The sequence below is a fragment of the Balaenoptera borealis genome, assembly GCF_965194805.1.
Source record: "Balaenoptera borealis genome assembly, chromosome: 20".
In the NCBI taxonomy this organism is placed as follows: domain Eukaryota; kingdom Metazoa; phylum Chordata; class Mammalia; order Artiodactyla; family Balaenopteridae; genus Balaenoptera; species Balaenoptera borealis.
The window spans coordinates 21,880,702-21,901,856 of record NC_138879.1 but is presented as its reverse complement, the minus strand read 5'-3'; the positions used below and the strand labels follow the sequence as shown (position 1 = coordinate 21,901,856).

Here is a 21,155-nt window from a genome sequence, read left to right as displayed (position 1 = left end):
TGTCACAGGAGACTCCACGGCCACAAAATGGAACTTTATTCAGTCACAGATACTGGCCCTCCATCCAAGAGCCCCAGAGGCAAGGGCCTGGGGCCCAGTGCTCCATACCCAGAGCTCGTCCTTGGAGCTGGGCAGAGTAGGACACTGGCTGAGGGCCAGAGCTGCCTCTTGCTTACAGCCTTAGGCCTAGGGTAGCAGCAGCTGTGGCCCGGCCTCTCCCAATGCTGGGGGCTTGGCTTTGTGCCCCAATCCCCTTCCTGACTGAGCTCTATAAGGGACTATTTTTTTAAGAAAAGAATATAAGCAAAGTGCTTTGAAGAAAAAAACACTGGAAACCATCCAGAACACAGAGAACACCCTATTCCTGCTACGGGGTGGAGGGAGAAGGTAGAGGTGGCCAGGTGCCTACAGGGAAGGCTGACACAAACTTCACTCCTGCCCATGTGATTTCAGTCTCAAAAAAGATGGATATTCCACTAGGGAACCTGAAAGATACTCCAGGCTCCCTATAGAAGTATGCTGGGGCCATGCTGAGCTGCCCTGACAGGCAGCGCTGGGGGCTGAGGAGCAGACATGCAGGATAATGGAAAGAGCTAGGGCCACAGCTGGGAGGGAATCCTCAGAGCCCAGGCTCCCCATTGAGCTGGAACACCAGCTCAGCTCTGAACTTCAGGACCTTAAAAGTGAAGGAAGATGACATTCTCATTTCTACCTGAGTTGTGCTTGCACAGAGGGGATGTCTGTACCCTCGTGGGCGTGAAGCAGAGGCCCCATGCCTGCCTCCTGGGTCCTATGGAGGGGGACCCACCACATCCTTTCCACCCTTCCCTCCCAGGCCCTTGGGCCCAGCTCTGGCCAGGAAAGGGGAGAGGCCATAAAGGAGGAAGACCACGCCTTTCATTTTCTCCCTACGGTCCTTATCGTCCATACATCCCAAATACTAGGAAGCTGAAGAAGACAGTGACCCCCACCAGGGAGACAGTGGCAGGTGCTGTGAAGAACTGGCGGTAATTGATACGGAAGTACCAGACCACACCCAACAGCACCACAAACACAGGCACCATGAGGCTGCCCACACTGACGCCGAGGCTGGGCGGCTCAGTGGCTGAAGAGGGGGCCAGGGAGGCCGAGGGGCCTGGAACAGCTGACCCAGGGGGTGAGCGGTGACAGTGAATCACACAGTTGTCGGTAATGTTCAGGGAACGCAGTGTGCGGGCTGGGTCCTGCAGCAGGCGGCCCTGGTAGATCAGTTTCATCTGGCTTTCTTGTCCAGGGAAGTATTTACTGTAAGGATGAGAGAGATAGAAGGAAAGACAGAGGGCAAGGAATGAGAAGGCCGAAAGGCCTGGACCAACAAAGCAAGGCACTGGGGGGAAATTGCAGGGTGGCTTTCTAAGGAAGTATTCCCCCACCCGCCCTGTAAGGGCTGCACCTGACGCTTCCCTGCTGCTCCCACGTCTGTATCAGCCTCCTCCGAGAAGACCAAAGGCTGGGGGCATGGGGTACAAGCAGCCTCCCACTTCCCAGCCCACTTACCTCTTCAGAGCACCCACAGTATCCTCTGGCCTGGCCACAGCCAGCTCCTCGGTGTCATTGAGGAATTTGAGCCGCACATTGATGAGGCAGGTGCTATCCTCAGATCTCTGGGGCACCTCTGGACCGCTGCTCCCCGGGCCCGCTTGTCTTTTGGGCAGGCCTTGGATGTCAAGCAGGTGCTCAAGGCTGGGCTCAATACCACCCCCAGCTCCGGGTTCCCCTGTGGAGTCTCCCCCACCTTCGCCAGCCTCTTCAGCCTTCTCATCATTACCCTCTGATGGATGTGGGAGTTCGGTTGGCTCTGGGGTGCCTTGGCCCGCCACCAGATGGTCCACATGCCCCAGGTGGAGGACGGATGTGTCGCCAGCTGACACAATAGTGCCCAGGAGCTGGTTGCTACCACTGTCGGCTACGTAGGTAGAGAGCCAAGCTAGGACCAAGGCTAGAATCAGCACCGCCACACCTGCCACCACAGTCACCTCATTACCCACACCCTCAATAAGGGTGACATCAGAGAGCTCCATGGCCTGGGTGCTGACTGGGTCCACACTGCAGGAACAAAGGGGGAGAGCATCAGCAGGGCATGAGGGGTTGCAACCGGGTTTCCTGTTTACTTAGGCTCTAACTGACCCAGCCCTGAAAGAAAATGGAGTTCAGCGTCCTGTAGAGACACAAACCTTCCGAACTCTGGACCCCCAATCTACAGCTAAGGACTTACCCCTTGCCTCTACTGTGAAACGCTGGCTTTCAGGTTCCACGCCCTTCCTCTCTCACATTCCAACCCCCCAGTAAGCATGGATCATCAGGAAAACCTTACAGCTTTGTTGCTGCTACTGCTACCGTTCGTTGCTTTTTTGGCAGGTGGGGAAAACATTTGCTTCTTTGAGCCCTGAGTTTCTCTAGGATTTTTATCTATTGGTAAAGCAACTATGCCCCCCCCCCCCCACGAGATGCCTCTAAGGTGGCTTCAGAGAAACCAAAAAAGCCCGGAATATTTTATTTGGGGCCCCTTTGGAGGCATAGTGCAGCCACTCTTGCCAGACTGTGTCATTTGAACTCAGTCTCATTCATGGTCATGGATCTAGGTCCAGATGTCAAGAGCCAAAGAAAATTAATTTATCAAAAGCAAAGTCAGACCACCCCAAAGGGACAGCTCTGTAGGGGCCATCAACAGACACTATGCAGCGGACATTGTGTCTGCCTCCTCCGAAATTCTTCTGGCAGCAAAGCAGAACAGACACCAGAAGCACCACCCTCCTGGGTCACTGCAGGCTCACAAATGCAAAACCACTACCTGCACGGAACTGATTCGGACAAGATTCCAAAATGGCTCTCACAATCCATATCGCAATCTCCCCCCTTGTCCTGTGTTCTCCCTCGGCAGTTTCTTAGAAAGGTAGGAAGGATATCTGCTTGCTCCTTGGAGTACCTACTCTTTCCCTTGGAGAATCTGCTGCTTTCGAAGCTGTCCCTGGGCAAATCCAGTCTGATGATTATCATTACCAGACTATTCTCACAGCACCTATAACACTTCATTATACTTAGCTACCAGTCCATCTCTCTACTAGACTCCTGGAGGATAAGGTTCACATGTATTTCTCTATGTACCACAGTGCCCAGCATAACCCCACAGTAGCTGCTCAAAGAATACTGCGGAACATATCAACATCTGAATACTTTTCACATCCTTATTTAGTACATGGGCCCTGGAATCAGGAAAAAAAAAAAAAAAAACAAACCCCAAACTAACTATAACTCCCTTTGCCTCTTATTAGCTCTGTAACCTCAAACAATTTTCTCAGAGCCTCAGCTTTCGCATCAGTAAAATGGGGTTAAAAATAGTACCTACCTCATAAGGTTGTTTTGAAGATGACGAGAAATCATCGAAGCAAAATACTTAGCTCAGTGCCTGGCACATTGCAATTGTTCAGTAAACAAACAGTAGCAGTTATTTATCACTCCCACAACTAACCCCTAATGGTAAGAAGGTTAACGTCATTAACCCTGATTTAAAGAAAAGGAAACTGCGGCGAACCTCTGAGGCAAAAACGACTGGCACAGGCACAGGGAACTTTCGAGGGGAGGGACTGGGCAGGACCCCAGGTCTCCCTCCTCAGAGGCCTTTGCTCGCTCCTCAACCCGTGAGCGACCCTGACGGCGCGGTGAGGAGGGGTCCCCGATCCTGCCTTTTCTGACGCGAAGGCTCCGCGTTTGGGCGGTCCTATTCCCGCGGCGCTGGAGAGGAGTCCGTGGGTCCACCCAAGCCGAAAGGCTGCCTAGTTCCGGCCGCCGTGGCCAAACCCTCTTCTCCCAGCCCGCGACGGGTAGAGTCAGTTGAGGGGTTCACAAACCATCCACACCCCTCACACTTCGGGGCGGGGACGGGAGGTTGGGGGCGGGGCTTGAGTACGCAGGGGAACATGGGAAATTAAAGGGGATCCGGACCGGTACTGTGCCTGGATAAGGAGGGAGATCCTCACCTGAAACGTCCAGACTAAGTGTTTTGACTTCGCCAAGACGGCCCGTGGACTCACCTTTCTGTAGGGGCCGGGGGAGGGGCTGGCTAGCCCTGATTCTGTCCAGGGTCCGGTCTCTTCCGGCTTCTCCCGGAAGCTGTTATAACCAGAGACAGGAAGTTCCGCCTCCGCGCCTTGCACTGATGACGACAAGCTACGTAAAGCGGGCTGACGTAAACGTATTCTTTAAATAAAAGGGACAGGTTTCTCAGCGGAAGGAGGGGCGGAGTTATTGTTGGCGGGATCCTGGCCCTCCCGGGGCAGGGCCACGCCTGGTGGGCGGGGCCTAAGAAGCCCACGGGTGAGGGGCGGGGCCAGGAGGGAGTTAGGGGAGGTGCTTGGGCAAGGGGTGTGGCTTCGCGTCTGGATGTCCGAGCGGGCGGGCACCGCTGGGTAGACCAGAGCGGCGCTTTCCTCTTCGCAGCATATTTCTTCCGGCCTTGCTCCCAGCCTCCCGGGCTGATTTGATTTATTACTGCTCTGTAACGCGCACTGAGCTCCGGGTTAGCGGAATCAGCCGGGACTGGTCTTTCTGATCTCAAAGAGTTCAACTCAGGACTAGTCGAGATGACAGACAAGGAGACAATTTAGTCACCAGCCGGTGCTCCGAGAATGCGGCCCCAGGTAGTGTGGAAGCTTGGTAAATAAGGCAAGAAAGCATTTCAAAAGAAGGCACAGATTCATTGAAGGCTTAGGACACAGGAAAAGCAGGAACCCCAAGAAAGGCAGGGAAAAAAGGTTCAGCTTACAAGAATTTATCCGGATTTTTGAAATTAAAATTTGTTCTAAAGACGTTCTGGGGTTTTTGCTGTTGTTTTCCGGTGAACTATTGATTGAAGTGTAAATAATGTTGACGGGCAAACTCAAAAGCGAAGAGCTCGTTAGTTTTCACCAACTGAACACATGGGTGGAAACAGGACTCAGATCAAGAAATAGAAAATGAGGGCTTCCCTGGTGGCACAGTGGTTAAGAATCCGCCTGCCAATGCAGGTGACACGGATTCGAACCCTGGTCCAGGAAGGTGCCTCTTGCCGTGGAGCAACTAAGCCCGTGCGCCACAACTACTGAGCCTGTTCTCTAGAGCCCACGAGCGACAACTACTGAGCCCGCGTGCCACAACTACAGAAGCCCGTGCGCCTAGAGCCTGTGCTCCCCAACAAGAGAAGTCACTGCAATGAGAAGCCCGCGCACCGCAACAAAGAGTAGCCCCCGCTCGCCACAAGTAGAGAAAGCCCGTGCGCAGCAAAAAAGACCCAACGCAGCCAAAAATAAAGAAAGAAATAGAAAATGACCCCAGAACTGCCCTTCAGTCCTCTTCGCCACTAACTTCCAAAGAGTAGTCACTACTATGATTTCTGTCACCATAGTTTTCTGTTTTTGTATTTTGTATAAGTGGAATCAAACAGTATGTACTCTTTGGTGTCCGGCTTCTTTTTTTCTTTTTCAGTCTTTTCTTATTGTGGTAAAATATACATGAAATTTACCATTTTAACCATTTTTAAGTGGCTAATTCAGTGGCATTAATTCACAATGTTGTGCACCCATCATCACTATCCATTTCCTTTATTCATCCATTTCCTTTCCCTCCTCCCCCCTTTATTTCTACTTTCTGTCTCTATGAATTTGCCTATTCTAGGTATCTCATGTAAGTGGGATCATACAATATTTGTCCTTTTTTGTCGGGTTTATTTCACTTAGCATGTTTTCAAGGATCATCCATGTTGTAGACCATATCATTTCATTCCTTTTTAAGGCTGAGTAATATTCCATTGTATGTATATACCACATTTTCTTTATCCATTTATCTATCAGTGGACATTTGTGTTGTTTCCACCTTTGGGGCATTATAAATAATGTTGCTGTGAGCACTGATGTACAAGTATCTGTTTGAGTCCCTGCTTTCAATTCTTTTGTCTGACTTCTTTTGATCAACATTATGTTTGTGAGATAAAAGTTACTGTTTCAATTTCTGCATAAATGTACCTTTTGGATTTAAAGTCTAGTGTTTTTGTTGTGATGAACACAGGAAAAGGCAGGGCATCATAGTACAGTTAAAGAAAATTTTGAAGAATGAGTACAGATTTACCAAGTGAAGTTCCAAATAGAGAGAACGGCAGGCTCGAGGGCTCTCAATAAATATTTGAGGGAATGAAAAAGCACTGAGTTGAACCACTGTTAATGCTTTTGAGAGTTTATTATATGCCAGGTACTGTGCTAAGCACTTCACATACATTTTCTCATGGAGCCCTATCAAGTACCTCATATTGTATCCACTTTACAGATTTGGAAACTGAGGCTCAGAGAGACTAAATAATTGTCCAAATTATGCAGTTAGTGGTATAGCTAAAGTTATCCAGTTCTCCCTCCCTCTCTCTCTCCCCCCTCTATGTATGTGTGTGTGTATGTATTATATATATATATATAATATATATATATAAAATATAATCTTATTGCCAATATTTGGTCCCTTACTATTTTCACTTAGCTATTACCATAAAGCATTTCACATGTTGGTGAATATTTTTGTAGCATCAGAGCACAGTTTTAAATAGCTGCTCAACAGTATTACCTTCCACGTTGCACTATACTTTTTTAAATTAATCATCTCACTTGGATAGACACTTAGATTGTTTACAGTACTTGGTTTTTAAACCGCATTTTAATAAACATCTTTATGACAGTTATTTGTACACATCCATGATTTTTTTTTCCCCTAGGGTAAATTCCAGGAACTGGAATTACTGGGTCAAAGGATGTTCACATTTTTAAGATTTTTGATACACGGTGCCACATTGTCCTCTAGAATGTTGTACCTATTTTCATTACCATCGGCAGTGTGAAGAGCACCCCTTACTGTTCTCTTCCCAAAAAACAGGGTAGAGGCTAGAGAGGAACAGGGAATATTTGGGGGGGGGGGCTGCGGCTTGAGAGATGTGAGACTCCTGAAGATGTTTATAAGCCAAGAGGAAAGAGCAGAGGAGAAGGGGAGAAGTAAAGATAAATGCAATCTGAGAAGGGAATAAATGACTGAGCAGTGGCCTCTGGAGCGAGGGAGGGCTGGGCTGATATCTGGGCTTGCCCTGCAGAAGATGTGGGAAATCTGGCTTGCCCCTGCCACAGGTACCCGATCCATCCATCTGGGGTTAGGAACATACACTCTGTGTTCCCAAGGCTGCATGGACTGACTTCTACCATAACGTTTACCACACTACACGTCGTTTTTCATTTTTCTGTCTTACCAAATTCTTTGAAGGCAGGAACTGTGTTCTGTTTGTTTTTATTCCAGTATTCCCAAAGTCTATCCAATGCCTGCATGCAGCGAGTACTTGATAAAAATTTATTAAATGAATGATAGATGCATTCAGAGAAGTTGGCGGAAGAGATAGGGAATTTGAGAGAGTTGTCTTCTGGCCAGAGGTGAAGTCTTTTTTTTTTTTTTTAATTGAGATATAACTGATTTACAATATTATATGTTTCAGGTGTACAACATAGTGACTCAATTTTTATTTTATTATTTTTTTTATTTTTGGCTGCTTTGGGTCTTCATTGCTGGGCGCGGGCTTTGTCTAGTTGCAGTGAGCGGGGGCTACACTTTGTTGCAGTGCACAGGTTTCTCAGTGCAGTGGCTTCTCTTGTTGCGGAGCACGAGCTCTAGGCGTGCAGGCTTCAGTAGTTGCAGCACGCAGGCTCAGTAGTTGTGGCATGCGGGCTCAGTAGTTGTGGCTCACAGGGGCTCTAGAGCACAGGCTAAGTAGCTGTGGCTCGCAGGCTCAGTAGTTGTGGCACACGGGCTTAGTTGCTCCGCGGCGTGTGGGATCTTCCCGGACCAGGGCTCGAACGCATGTCCCCTGCATTGGCAGGCGGATTCTTAACCACTGCACCAGCAGGGAAGCCCCAATTCACAATTTTTAAAGGTTATATTCCATTTATAGTTACTATAAAATATTGGCTATATCCCTGTGCTGTACAATATATCCTTGTAGCTTTTTTATTTTATACCCAGAAGTTTGTACCTCTTAATCCCCTACCCCTATCTCCCCCCTCCCGCCTCCCCTCTTCCCACTGGTGACCACTAGTTTGTTCTCTATATCTGTGAGTCTGTTTCTTTTTTGCTATATTCACTAGTTTATTTTTTAGATTCCACATATAAATGATATCGTACAGTATTTGTCTTTTTCTGACTTATTTCACTAAGCATAGTACCCTCCAAGTCCATCCATGTTATTGCAAATGACAAAGTTTCATTCTTTTTTATGGCTGAATAGTATTCAATTGTATACATGTACAATTGAATATATATATCTGTACAATTGAATATTCAATTGTGTAAATATACGATTGAATATATATATACACAATTGAATACTATATATATATATATATATATATATATATATATATATATATATATCTATATATCACATTTTCTTTATCCATTCATCTATTGATGGACAAAGGTTGCTTCCATATCTCGGCTATTGTAAATAATGTTGCTATGAACACTGGGGTGCATGTATCCTCTTGAATTAGTGTTTTCCTTTTCTTTGGATATATACCCAGGAGTGGAATTGCTGGATCATATGGCAGTTCTATATTTAATTTTGAGGACCCTCCATACTGTTTCTCACAGCGGCAGCACCAATTTACATTCCCACCAACAGTGCACAAGGGTTCCCTTTTCTCCACACCCTCAGCAACATTTACTATTTTCATCTTTTTGATGATGGCCATTCTGACAGGTGTGAGGTGATACCTCACTGTAGTTTTGATTCACATTTCTCTGATTATTAATGATGTTGAGCATCTTTTCATGTGCCTGTTGGCCATCTGTATGTCTTCTTTGGAAAAATGTCTATTCAGGTCTTCTGCCCATTTTTTAATCAGGTTGTTTTTTGTTTTTTTTTTTTGATGTTGAGTTGTATGAGCTGTTTATATATTTTGGATATTAACTCCTTATCGGTTGTAATCATTTGCAAATATTTTCTCCCATTCAGTAGCTTGTCTTTTCGTTTTGTCAATGGTTTCCTTTTCTGTGCAAAAGCTTTTAAGTTTAGTTAGCTCTCCAGAGGTGAAGTCTTAAGATAGCCATGGCAGTGAGGAAAATGGATAGAAGGGAAGAAGGAAGAATTGGCTGGGGATGAGGATATGCTTGGAATATCCTTGGAATACTCAGCAGCTGGGATGAAGGGGTGGAAAAAGTGGAGGCTGAGTCTGACAAGGATGGGTTTTGTGAGTGTGTACAGCAAAGGACAGGATGCAGTTGAGTTAAGGGTGTTTTGAAAGAGGGGCTTTCAGGGTTAGGTTTTTGAGGGTGGAGGAATTAGAGAAAGAGAGAGGAAAGAAAGAAGCCTGCAGTTGAGACTATATCACTGCCCAAACCTGGTCTCTTACATATAATAACAATTTAAAATTAACAGAGGATTTTAAGGGATCTTAGCTCCCTATCTGTTTATTTTTCCTAAACTATTGAACTTGGGTATTTTTATACCTTTATGTGCAATTATGATGGCTATAGAGTGATGAATGTATCTGTGAATCCTGGATGTTGCCTTAACTAAATGTTTATAGTAAATCCGTCCTGTAAAAAATCAAAAAGTGCTCCTTCCCTAACCACTAGATGCTATTTGTTTCATGTTTGCCTATTTGCTAGGCAAAAAGGTGTCTGTTCCTTTAATTTGCATTCATTGGATTACCAGTGAGTTTTTGCACATCTGTCATGTTCCGTCAACCACCTTGTAAATTAATAGTTTAGGCCTTTTGCCTTTTCTTCCCTTCAATTTTTTTTTTTTTTTTTTAATTTCACAAGGATCCATGGGGACACCCCTTTGTAAAAAATTCAAATGCAGACCATAAAAAGCCCCACTGGCACAGTCCCTCTCCCCTCCCCAGAGGGGACTATTTGGGAACCTGCCTTCCAGGCCTTTTTCTATTCATCTCTAATCATGGGGCTTGGTTTTGTTTGCTGTACATGTTGTATTCCAACCTTGGTAACAGTCTTGGTAATCTTTCCAAGGCAGTACATATGCTGGTCACTTGGAATCCCTCCCCAGTTTTCTCCTGCTGTGGGTACTACCCTTTGTAAGGACTGAATTGTATTCCATAGTGTGGATTTGTTTACCATTTCCCACATGTTGAGTTGTTGCAAGCAAGGCTGGGATGACTATTCCTGTGTGTACCAGCCTTTTGTGTAACTGGGGAGCAATTTAAGGGCACTGCTCCATTGCCCACTGAAGAGGCAATTTCCTTTCTGACCCACAGGATGAGCAAGGACTTATGTCTCCACATCTTCACAGGCACTGCATATTATCAATCTTTAAAATGTCCCCTGGGAATTCCCTGGCAGTCCAGTGTTTAGGACTCAGTGCTTTCACTGCGGTGGCCCGGGTTCAATCCCTGGTCAGGGAACTAAGATCCTGCAAGCCACGAAAAAAGTCCCCCAATCTAGTAGGAGAATTATATCTTACTGTTGTTTTAATTTGCATTTCCCTAATTACTGGTGAGGTTGAGCATGACCATTCATTGCTTTGACAGATATTTGAGTGTCCAGTCTCTGCAAGGCATTGTACAAGCACCAAGTCAGCGATGGTGAATAAAACAGACGTCATTCCTGCCCTTACAAACCAAGGAAATGAAATCTTTTAGTGGCAGATACTTTTTTCAACATTTTGCCTTTTACTTGTGTTTTTGATTTGGTGCTTTTATAACCAAATTTAAATTTTTTCTGTATCGAGACTGATGAGTCTTTTCTTTTATGCTTTTATCCTGGAAAATCTTCTCTTATCCCAAAATCAGATACATAATCACATGCATCTTTGGGGTTTTCTTTAAGCAGGTATTTGTCATTGTAAATATAACAGAAAAGGCCATGCTCGCTAGGGTCTGCCTGCTGTAAAGGTGGGGACAGCAGCTCGACATCCTCCCCTGAGAGTGAGGCTCCTGGCTTGGCCCCAGGACTAGAGAGGATTTCCCTCTCTTCTCTCGGGCTTTTTGGATCTGTGAAATTAAAGCAAAAATTTCACCTAGAAAGGAGATGGTGCTGCTCTGCATAACGAGGTAAAAGACTGTCTTCATGTTGGTGAAAGGAAATACCCGCAGATACAACTTTCCACAGAGGAGGGGAGGCTGGGCAACAACTGCAGGAGGCCGACCCAGGACTCCTGATCCACCTCTACCGTGTGACTCCAAGTGGTAATGACAGTGGAGAGCCCAGGGTCCCTCACCTCAGCAAAGGGACAGGAGAACAGGCTTCTGGGAGCCACCTCCTCCAGGGGGTACTACAAGCTCAGGGTCAGGGAGAGTTCCTGTGTTGTTCTTATACTCTTTCTCCTATCACAGAAGTAACAACTGCTCCGTGCAGAAAACCTGGGAACCACAGAGGAGTACAAAGAGGAGGAATAAACGTGGAGTGGTAGGTATCTCAGCCACATGTCAACCTAACAGTCACACTTTGGTTCTGTGCACAAATCATTTATTTGCGTTCATAAGAACTGGCTTGGCCTAAAAAGCTTCCTCTTAATGATGAATGGTGGTACTTTTGACTCTGGGACCAGGGGAGGAAGTGAGAGGGAAAGAAGGGAAAGCTGGTGGCTGGTCCTCCTGTCACAGACCCTCAAAGACCATGAGTGCGGTGACCACAGTTTAAGACAGCGTGCATCACTGAGGGGTGAGGAACAAGCACTCAGTGCAGAGAAGGCTCTGCGGAGAGAGGGCTATTAGGCCAAGTCTTGAGGATCAAGTCAGCTTCAACCAGGGCAAAAAAATGTGGGAAGGGTAGACCAAGCAGAGGGAACAGCACATGCAGATGCCTGGAAGCAAAGGAGAGCAGGTCATATCCAGCAACCGGTAACTAGTTTGCTAAGGCTGAGTTACAGGAGCCTTAGAAGGGAGAAGGAGGATCAGGAGGCCAGAGGGCTTGGCGCAGGCAGGGGCTAGAAGGTTTGTCTGCCTTGTTAAGTTTTTATTTTAGCCTGAAGGTGGTGTGGAGCCACTGAAGGGCATGATCAGAGTTCTGATTCCCAAAGATCGTTCCAACATCCTTGCAGGGCATGGGTTTCAAGACCAGTCAGTGAAGTCCTCCCTTGAAGTGACAAAAGCAGCACAGGCATTGGCAATACAGCTAGAGGCAGAGTCTGTCACTCTTTGGGAGTCTGAACAGGTACATGGGTAGCAGGGGAGAGGGGACAACAAGGATCACTTCCTCCTGGCTTGGGGCCTGCTTGGAGGGGCCATCATCCGCTTAGGCAAGGGAGGAGGATGCGGGCAAAGGCTGAGTCTGCAGACCTTCCCATGGGAGAGAGGAGCTGAAGTTCAGGTCGAGCTGGAGGTCAGCAGGTGGTTCAGGAAGCCAGTAGAGGGATGAGCTGGCCCCAGAGGACATGCAGAGTGTGGATAAGAAGCCAGGGACTGGTCCTCCAGGGTTGGGGGGGACAGCTGATGGAGGGGGCAGGACAAGCTCTGGGAGCAGCTGGGCACGGGGCTCACTGGATACACCCCTCCACACGCAGCAGCAGGTAGTCCCTGAGGAGCGGGGGCAGGGGGAGGCGGGCGGCAGCCTGTCGGCAGCGGCTACCCAGCTGAGCACGTATGGCCAGCCGGGCCAGGTGCTGCAGCCGCCTCGGCTGATTCACCATGGACAGGGCCGAGCTGTAGAAGGCTTCGTGCTCCTAGATTGGGAGTGGAACAGGGTCAGATGGCCCAACGCCCTGACTTTGCCCTTCCATCTGGGGGTGACCTAGTGGTGGGGCCCTGGGATTTTGCAACCTGCACCCACCTGGGCGTTCGGCTCATCTTGAAGGACTCAGATTCAGAAGCAAAGGCTCTGCAGGGGTCATGGGAGCTGGGACCACACTGCAGAGCAGGGTCTCAGCCATGTCTGCACCCACCCCCACTCCAAAGATACTGGCACAGTGCCCACTCAGTCAGAGATGCCTGATAAATGTCTATACTGATGCAGGTAAGAGAGAGGCTAGAGAGTTGTGTGCAATTAAAGGTTGTTCTGAGCTTCCGGGGGCAGAGGTACCCTGGAACACAGAGGTTTCACTCTGCCCATCCTCCTCCGGCCCAGGGTCCCTCTTGCTCCCGCCTCCAGGAAGCCCACCCTGAAGGGACAGGCCTGGGGCTCATCCTTCCTCTCTATCTCCCCCAGAGCCCAGGAGAAGGGGCTGTGCTCGTGGGGCGGACTTACCTGCCACAGCTCTGGAAGCACTGTCTCAACCCAGGTATCACAGGATGGGACACAAGGGTAGGCATTAAGCAGGACTTCCAGGGCTCGAGGGAAGTTGGCACAGTGTCTCAGCATCTAGAAATCAAAAGAGACTCTCAGACTAGAAAACAAAAGAGGGTCTCAGGGGTACCACGCCTCTACCACCTAGCCTGGGCCAAAGCCCCACTCACATCCAAATCTGTTCTTTTTTTGCCCGCCCGCGTGCCATGCAGGATCTTAGTTCCCCGACCAGGAATCGAACCCGTGCCCCCTGCAGTGGAAGCGCAGCGTCTTAACCACTGGACTCCCAGGGAAGTCCCACATCCAAATTTGAGAGGCCAAGATCTGAGTCCCTCCTCATCCTTTTCTAGCCTCAGTTTACCCCACCTTCAAGTGTGCTCCAACCTCTTGGCCCCAGCCAGTTTCCTTGGGGGCTTTTTTTCTCCCTTAGACACCCTCTCCCATAGCCCTCACTGGTCCTTCCCAAGACGGGGACAGATCTCTGGCCCAGAGGGCGGGCTCTCTGTCTCTTGGCCTCTCTTCCCGGAGGCTGGGCAATTCCAGCTCCAGGCATCCCCCGCCCGTCAGGAGCCTTCTTTCACAGGCCCTCCCTGCGCACCTCAGGGCGCACAGGCTGGGCCCCGTAGTCCAGCAGCGCAGCAAAGAGGATCTCGGGCTCCCAGTTGGGGGCGTCCTGGACGGCCTGCAGCGCGCAGTCCATGGGCGTGTGGCCCGCCCCGTTGGGAGCTGCAGCGCAGGCCCCGTGGTGCAGCAGCAGCTCGGCCAGGCCCCCGCAGCCGTTGGCACAGGCGTTGTGCAGCGGCGTGTGGCGCTTGCGCCCTGCCGCCCGGGCATCTGCCCCGGCTTCCAGGAGCCGGCGCGCGGCGGCCTGGTGCCGCCGACGGCTGCCCGGGCCCTCGGCGCCCGCGCACGCCGCGTTCAGGGCCGTCTCGCCCTGGCTGGTGAGCAGGTTCACGTCGGCGCCGTGCTCCAGGTAGAGAGCCACGTGCTGCTCCAGGCCTCGTGCCGCCGCCACGTGCAGGGGCGTCACCTCGCTGTCCTGCACCGCCAAGTTCACGGTTGCTCCCGCCTCCAGCAGCTGCTTGGCGCACCTGGAGGCAGGGTACAAGGCCCCTGAGGCAAATCCTGAGGGACCAGGCCTGGCCTGGGAACCCCTCAGCTTGCTGTCATCCCTGACCCCTTCTTCCCACCTCTCTTGGCTCAAGCGAGCCTGGCGCCCATCGCCAGACTCACAGAAGCCCCATGACAGACAGCAGAGCTGGAAGGCCCATCCAAGTCACTGGGAGCATTTCAGTTTTCAACCCAGAAAGGTGGTGGTGCAGCCCAGGACATACAGCAAGTTAGTGACTGCGGAGGAATTAATATTCACTGCCTCAGACCGTCCCTCCCAGAGTCTAACCTGACTCCCCCATCAGATAGGGACCCCAAGGCCTTGTTCTGAATCACTTGTCAGTGGTCTCCTAACATTTTGATAGCACAAAAAGATTTGAAAACCCACTCATGTGTACACTGTGAAGCATGGAAAATTGAGGAGTATGACCCCCAAAGAAAACAGAAATAGAAGTCCTAATTAGTAAAAAAAAAAAAAAAAAAAAAAGTCCTAATTAGTATTTTCTTCCTGTCTCCAAACATGAAGACCACCTTTCTCAGCCAGCCACACCCACTCCAGCAAAGGAAGGCACTTGGGTCCCGCTTACTTCACTTTCCCCTGGAGGAAACAAACAAAACCAAACAACAAAAACCAGATTTTAGGGAGCACGTGTTTCACAGGTGTTTCATAGGTCAGAACGCTGTTGAGGCAAACATGCATCACTAACCACCTCGGGGTAAACCAAACACGCTGCAAACTAAACTAACGATGGCACTAAACTAACAGTAATTTTAAAAGCCAGAACGGTAGCCACTGGAAACTCAGGGGCAGATCCATCAACCCCAACGAAACCCTGATGAAAAAGTATCCTTCCCCAAAATGGCCAGGGTTCCAGCTCCCTTCAGCGCGCATGTCCGGTAGGCGCTTTGCTCAGTGGCCAAGCTTTGAGTAGCAGCCAGCCAGCCACAAACTACTTAATTTATTTCCTCGGTAAGTTCTAATCATAGGCTAATTCTGTTTCTATATACTAAATTTAAATAACTCCAAGAAGCTCGCTCAGTAGGGTTCCAGTAAGCGAAACCATTCTCAGTTCACTTAAAAGGATCAAGTGTGCTGGAAGGTGCACCACATGCCCATAAGACCTCAAGAAAGGACTGGAAATTTTGGATCATTTCTGGGTCCATCACTGATCTAGATCTACATGGGTAGATGTTCCCAGCACGTGGGCTGTGGAATGCCTTTCAGGAACCCTTGATTCCTTGCCCCCGCCAGCCTTGTCTGTGGATCTGACTTGTGAAAGTGCAAATACCTTCATGTAGGGGGTGGCCAAGAAACTGTTGACCTTAAAAAGGTGGGAAGAGGAAGTGTGCCTCATACTAAGATTGGGAAACACTGGGCTAGATCTTTCTTGATGCTTACCTCAAAATAGCTAGGAATGTGGCTGCAGAGAGTTTCCAGGGAATAGGAGACTGCAGTTGGGACAGGGTTTTCCCAAAAAGCAACAGGGCTTCTGCCTACTGGGCTTAGCTGATGTGACCTTGGTCAAGTCACTAAACCTTTCTGAGTCTCAGTTTTATCACCATAGAATGAGACCTGTCTCAGGATAGAAAGCCCAGAGATAAACCCACGTACCTATGGTCAACTAATCTATGACAAAGGAGGCAAGGATATACAATGGAGAAAAGACAGTCTCTTCAATAAGTGGTGCTGGGAAAACTGGACAGCTACTTGTAAAAGAGTGAAATTAGAACACTCCCTAACACCACGCACAAAAATAAACTCAAAATGGATTAGAGACCTAAATGTAAGACCGGACACTATAAAACTCTTAGGGGAAAACATAGGAAGAACGCTCTTTGACATAAATCACAGCAAGATCTTTTTTGATCCACCTCCTAGAGTAATGGAAATAAAAACAAAAATAAACAAATGGGACCTAATGAAACTTAAAAGCTTTTGCAAAGCAAAGGAAACTACAAAGACAAAAAGACAACCCTCAGAATGGGAGAAAATATTTGCAAACGAATCAATGCACAAAGGATTAATCGCCAGAATATATAAACAGCTCATGCAGCTCAATATTAAAAAAACAAACAACCCAATCAAAAAATGAGCAGAAGACCTAAATAGACATTTCTCCAAAGAAGACATACAGATGGCCAAGAAGCACATGAAAAGCTGCTCAACATCGCTAACTATTAGAGAAATGCAAATCAAAACTACAGTGAGGTATCACCTCACACCGGTTAGAATGGGCATCATCAGAAAATCTACAAACAACAAATGCTGGAGAGGGTGTGGAGAAAAGGGAACCCTCTTGCACTGTTGGTGGGAATGTAAATTGATACAGCCACTATGGAGAACAGTATGGAGGTTCCTTAAAAAACTAAAAATAGAATTACCATGTGACCCAGCAATCCCACTACTGGGCATTACCCAGAGAAAACCATAATTCAAAAAGACACATGCACCCCAATGTTCATTGCAGCACTATTTACAATAGCCAGGTCATGGAAGCAACCTAAATGCCCATTGACAGATGAATGGTTAAAGATGTGGTACATATATACAATGGAATATTACTCAGCCATAAAAAGGAACGAAATTGGGTCATTTGTAGAGACGTGGATGGATCTAGAGACTGTCATACAGAGTGAAGTACGTCAGAAAGAGAAAAACAAATATCGTATATTAATGCATATATGTGGAACCTAGAAAAATGGTACAGATGAACCGGTCTGCAGGGCAGAAATCGAGACACAGATGTAGAGAACAAACGTATGGACACCAAGGGGGGAAAGTGGCTGGGGGGTGGGGGTGGGGGTGGGGGTGGGGGTGGGGGTGGTGGGATGAACTGGGAGATTGGGACTGACATATATACACTAATATGTAGAAAATAGATAACTAATAAGAAACTGCAGTATAAAAAATAATTAAAATAAAATTCAAAAATTCAAAGAAGAAAAAAAAAGAATGAGACCTGTCTCCCATGATGTTGTGAGGACATGTGCTTCTGGCATGTGAGCTGGAGACACACACACATACACACACACCCCCTCCCCAAACCATCTCAGCCCCTGGGCACCTACTGTAAGGACTCAGGGGTTGTGCAGAGGTGCAAAGGGGTCGTGCCTTCCTCAGACAACACATTGACCTTGGCGCCGAAGGTCAGCAGCAACCGCACACAGTCGGACTGGGCCCGGGCACAGGCCTCGTGCAAGGCGGCCCGGCCCCCGACCCGGGCGTCCAGCTCAGCTCCCTGCTGGATCAGGTAGCGGGCGCAGTCGGTGTAGCCTCGGGCAGCAGCGATGGTGAGGGGTGCCGTATGCTTGGCTTTGGGGGTCAGCACCCAGAACCCTGGGGGGAGCAGGCAGTGTTAAGGGGGGGGGGTATGAGGCTGGCAGGCAGGGCAGGCTGTCATGTACGACTGACGCTGCCCTGCCCTCTGTACGCCTGGCTGAGCACAAACCCTGTGCTCGTCTGTACCTGTGGAGAGGCGCTTGCTCAAGCCCCCAGCTGAGAGTGTAAATTGGAACAGCCTTTTAGAACAGTTTGTCAGTCTATAACAAAACGTAATACGTGGGTCATAGGAAAAACATTTAATTGCTCTTTTTTTTTTTTTTTTTTTTTTGGCCACACCGAGAGGCTTGTGGGATCTTAGCTCCTCCACCAGGGATCGAACGCTGGCCCCGGCAGTGAGAGCGCCGAGTCCCAGCCACTGGACTGCCAGGGAATTCCCTTAATTGCTCTTTAAAACCACAAGGGCAGCTAAGGAGGGTGAATCCTGTTAGGGAAACCTCTGGGTCTTTGAGCTGCTGGCGGAGTCCTTGGCTCTTTTTGTTAACTTGGGCACTCTGGTGTTGGGGAGGGGAGGGAGTTACACACAGGAGGGCCTGGAACTGACTCAGGGAGTGGCCAGAGCAGAGCTGAAGAAGTCCTAGGACGATCCTGGGGTGGGGAGGGTGGCATGGAAATGGGGGGAAGGGCGGAGAGGGAGGATAAGAGATGGAGGTAGAGAAAAGGAGAGTGGGAAGAGGGGTCGATCATGGGACTGGTGTTGGATCCAAATTGTAGAAATAGCCAAGGTCTTGTTCGAAGGACACAGATGGCTAATATCCTGCTGTCAGTTGTTTGCATTGTAGCTAAGTAAATCCCTGGGCTTCCTAAATCTTGGGTAAAGCATGTTTTGTTTTTTATTAGGATTGAAATTAAGGCCAAGTTCCATTTGGGAGATGGAGATGGTGGACATTCTGGAAGAGGAGACCAGGGTGCCCTGGGTGGGGTCACATTACTAACAGTTGAAGGACTTTGGCCTGGTGGTGACTGTGAGAGCATAAGCTCTCCAAGGATTTTGAACCCCCATATCCATGGGTGGGGTTTGAAGCAATCTCCTGTCAATCTTTTTTTTTGGGGGGGGTTTCTTTTCTCCTGCCTAAGAACAGGGCAATCATTTGGTTTACATAGACAAACCTTCTGGTCAGAATAGATCCTAAGGAAGATCATCCAACAAGTACACAAAGATGTTGGTCATACTGTTATTTAAAATAGTTTTCTTTAAAAAATAAACCTAGGGACTTCCCTGGTGGTCCAGGGGGTAAGACTCCACGCTACCAATGCAGGGGGCCTGGGTTCAATCCCTCGTTGGGGAACTGGATCCTGCACGCATGCCACAACTAAGAGTTCGGATGCCTCAGCTAAGAAGCCCGCATGCCGAAACTAAGACCCGGTGCAGCCTAAATAGATAAATAATAAATAAATAAATATTTTTTACAATAAATAAATAAAACAAAAAAGAAGCCTAATCTAACCAATCTATTTGGGGGCTAGTTATATAAATCGTGGCACACCCATACAATAGAATTTATGCACCTATTTAAATTATTACGTGGGGAATTCCCTGGCGGTTCAGTGGTTAGGACTCTGAGCGTCCAGTGCCAAGGGCCCAGGTTCAATCCCTGGTTGGGGAACTAAGATCCCGCAAGCCGCACGGCCTGGCCAAAAAAAAAAAAAAATCATGTGGACTTATAGTTATTGACATAGAAAGATGTTACATGAAAAAAACAGGCTATAAATAGCATCTGGAGTATAATTTCATTCTATGAAAGAAAAAATATTCACGCGTGGATATACATCCAGAGATACAATTGCATTCGAATATAACTGTGTTCCTGTGTAAGTCATATAACATGTTACTATAACTTTAATTCTGAAAAGACATACAAACCACTAACTATGCCTCATCTCTGTTTAGGAGGGAGCTAGAATCGGCAGTGGGAAGGGATGGTCTAGTCTATGGTCTGGAGGGGGGCGATGGGGCCCAGGCTCCCTCCCCACCCTCCCCTCCTCCCTCTCCCTCCTCTTCTGCCCCCACCGCGTGCTCCCTACCCTGTTCAGCTGACCAGGCCAGCTGGTTGCTCACAGTCTCCACAATCATGTTGGCAGCGTCTTCATCTTGGAACAGGGCTTGGATCTGTTGCAGGTCACCGGAGAACAGGGCATTGTGCACAGCTGGATCCCGGCAGGAGCGGCGCGGCCTAGTGAGTTGGGCCCGGGAACTTGGGGGGCACCTTTGGCTCTGGCACTGCTGGGCTGCAGCCCGCCGCCGGTCCTCCCATTCCAGCCACTCCCGCTGCAGGCGGAGAGAGCGCAGGGTGGAGGAGGTGAAGGGGAAGGTCTCCCCTGCCATGGGGAGGGATCCAGGGGTCTGGACAGCGGCAGCTGGGCAGAGCAGGTTCCCTCAGCCCGACTGCCACCCTTGCTCTGAGGAGCCACCCTGCCCCCAACCTGTGACCCAGAGAAAGGAGCAGCTGAGGCTATAAATAGGCCCTTTGCTGTTCTGGTAAACACAGTTTGCCCAGAGTCATGATCTTGGTGCAGAGAAAGTGTTGGGTCAACCCCCAGCCCACGGCTAGGGACAGCCCCTGCCCCTGCAGATACCCTCCAACTGGGGAGCCGGCCCTCAGCTGAGCTCCAGGTCTGCATCCTCCCACTTCTCTGGAGTGAGCATCTTGGGTTGGCAGGGTCCGAGGTGAGTGAAACAGTCAATCAGGGAAATGGACAAGACAGGGAGGGAGAGCCAGAATCAATCCCCAGGTCTCTCTGATGTTGGCTGGAGGGCAGACCCCTGCCCAGGAAATCAGGGCAGGTCAAGTCAGAGTTTGAACACCTCTTCTTGGCATCTGCACTAACAGCAATAACTCTGCACATATAGGCACAGGGCTTAACGTACTTAAATCACTTTTATATCCATCTTTACTCAGGTGACCATACATATTTTCTGGCTTGCCCAGGTAAACAGCAAGCTTGATTTTGACAATAAATTATACGATCCGGCTAATTATCACAGTTTGAACACCTCTGAGATGGGCGGTCTTATTTCTGTTTTACTGATGAGGAACTTAAGGCTTAGCAAGGTGAGACCACTTGCTCAAGGTCACAGCTCGTGAGGGGGGAGCCAGACTAGGACCACAGTGGGTCTGACTCCGTAGATGGTGCACCTTGGTGAGAGAGCCTCTCCCCACCTTCCAAGCAGGACAGCATGGTCCCTAACACTGCCTTCAATGAGTCTTGGCTAGGGTTTTTTTTTTTTCCCCCGCAGCTCCTAAAAGGGCTTACATGCCTGCCTGAGGAGGACCAAGGGCTTGACCTCCCAACTCTGGGGTCCAAGGAGACCTTCAAGCCACAAACCCACTCACTCAAAGTGGCTGTGCTTCCAGGAGCCTCTAGGGGGAAGAATGAGGCCGTGAAACAGCACTAAGTTCTGGCTGCCGAGCAGTGAAGGGGAGGGCAG

At 48.8% G+C, this 21,155-nt stretch overlaps 2 protein-coding genes across 4 annotated transcripts; both read right to left on the bottom strand.

The window, feature by feature from the left end:
* Positions 1-19: 19 nt before the first annotated feature.
* On the bottom strand, positions 20-7,806 carry TMUB2 (transmembrane and ubiquitin like domain containing 2). 3 transcript variants are annotated; one of them, XM_082371530.1, is made up of 3 exons: positions 4,017-7,806; positions 1,537-2,085; positions 20-1,284 (listed from the first exon to the last, which is right to left on the bottom strand). In XM_082371530.1, exons 2-3 carry the CDS (start codon positions 2,058-2,060, stop codon positions 918-920), a joined length of 891 nt encoding a protein of 296 aa, XP_082227656.1. In that variant the 5' UTR covers positions 2,061-2,085; positions 4,017-7,806; the 3' UTR covers positions 20-917. The 3 variants fall into 3 exon arrangements, with proteins under 3 accessions (XP_082227656.1, XP_082227657.1, XP_082227655.1); XM_082371531.1 differs by having other exon boundaries at positions 4,071-7,806; XM_082371529.1 differs by lacking the exon at positions 4,017-7,806 and adding an exon at positions 3,386-4,010.
* A 3,698-nt stretch (positions 7,807-11,504) lies between these two features.
* ASB16 (ankyrin repeat and SOCS box containing 16) lies at positions 11,505-20,164 on the bottom strand. Its single transcript, XM_082371508.1, has 5 exons — positions 19,751-20,164; positions 17,455-17,722; positions 13,874-14,366; positions 13,237-13,350; positions 11,505-12,715 (listed from the first exon to the last, which is right to left on the bottom strand). Exons 1-5 carry the CDS (start codon positions 20,049-20,051, stop codon positions 12,530-12,532), a joined length of 1,362 nt encoding a protein of 453 aa, XP_082227634.1. The 5' UTR covers positions 20,052-20,164; the 3' UTR covers positions 11,505-12,529.
* Between the last annotated feature and the right edge of the window lie 991 nt (positions 20,165-21,155).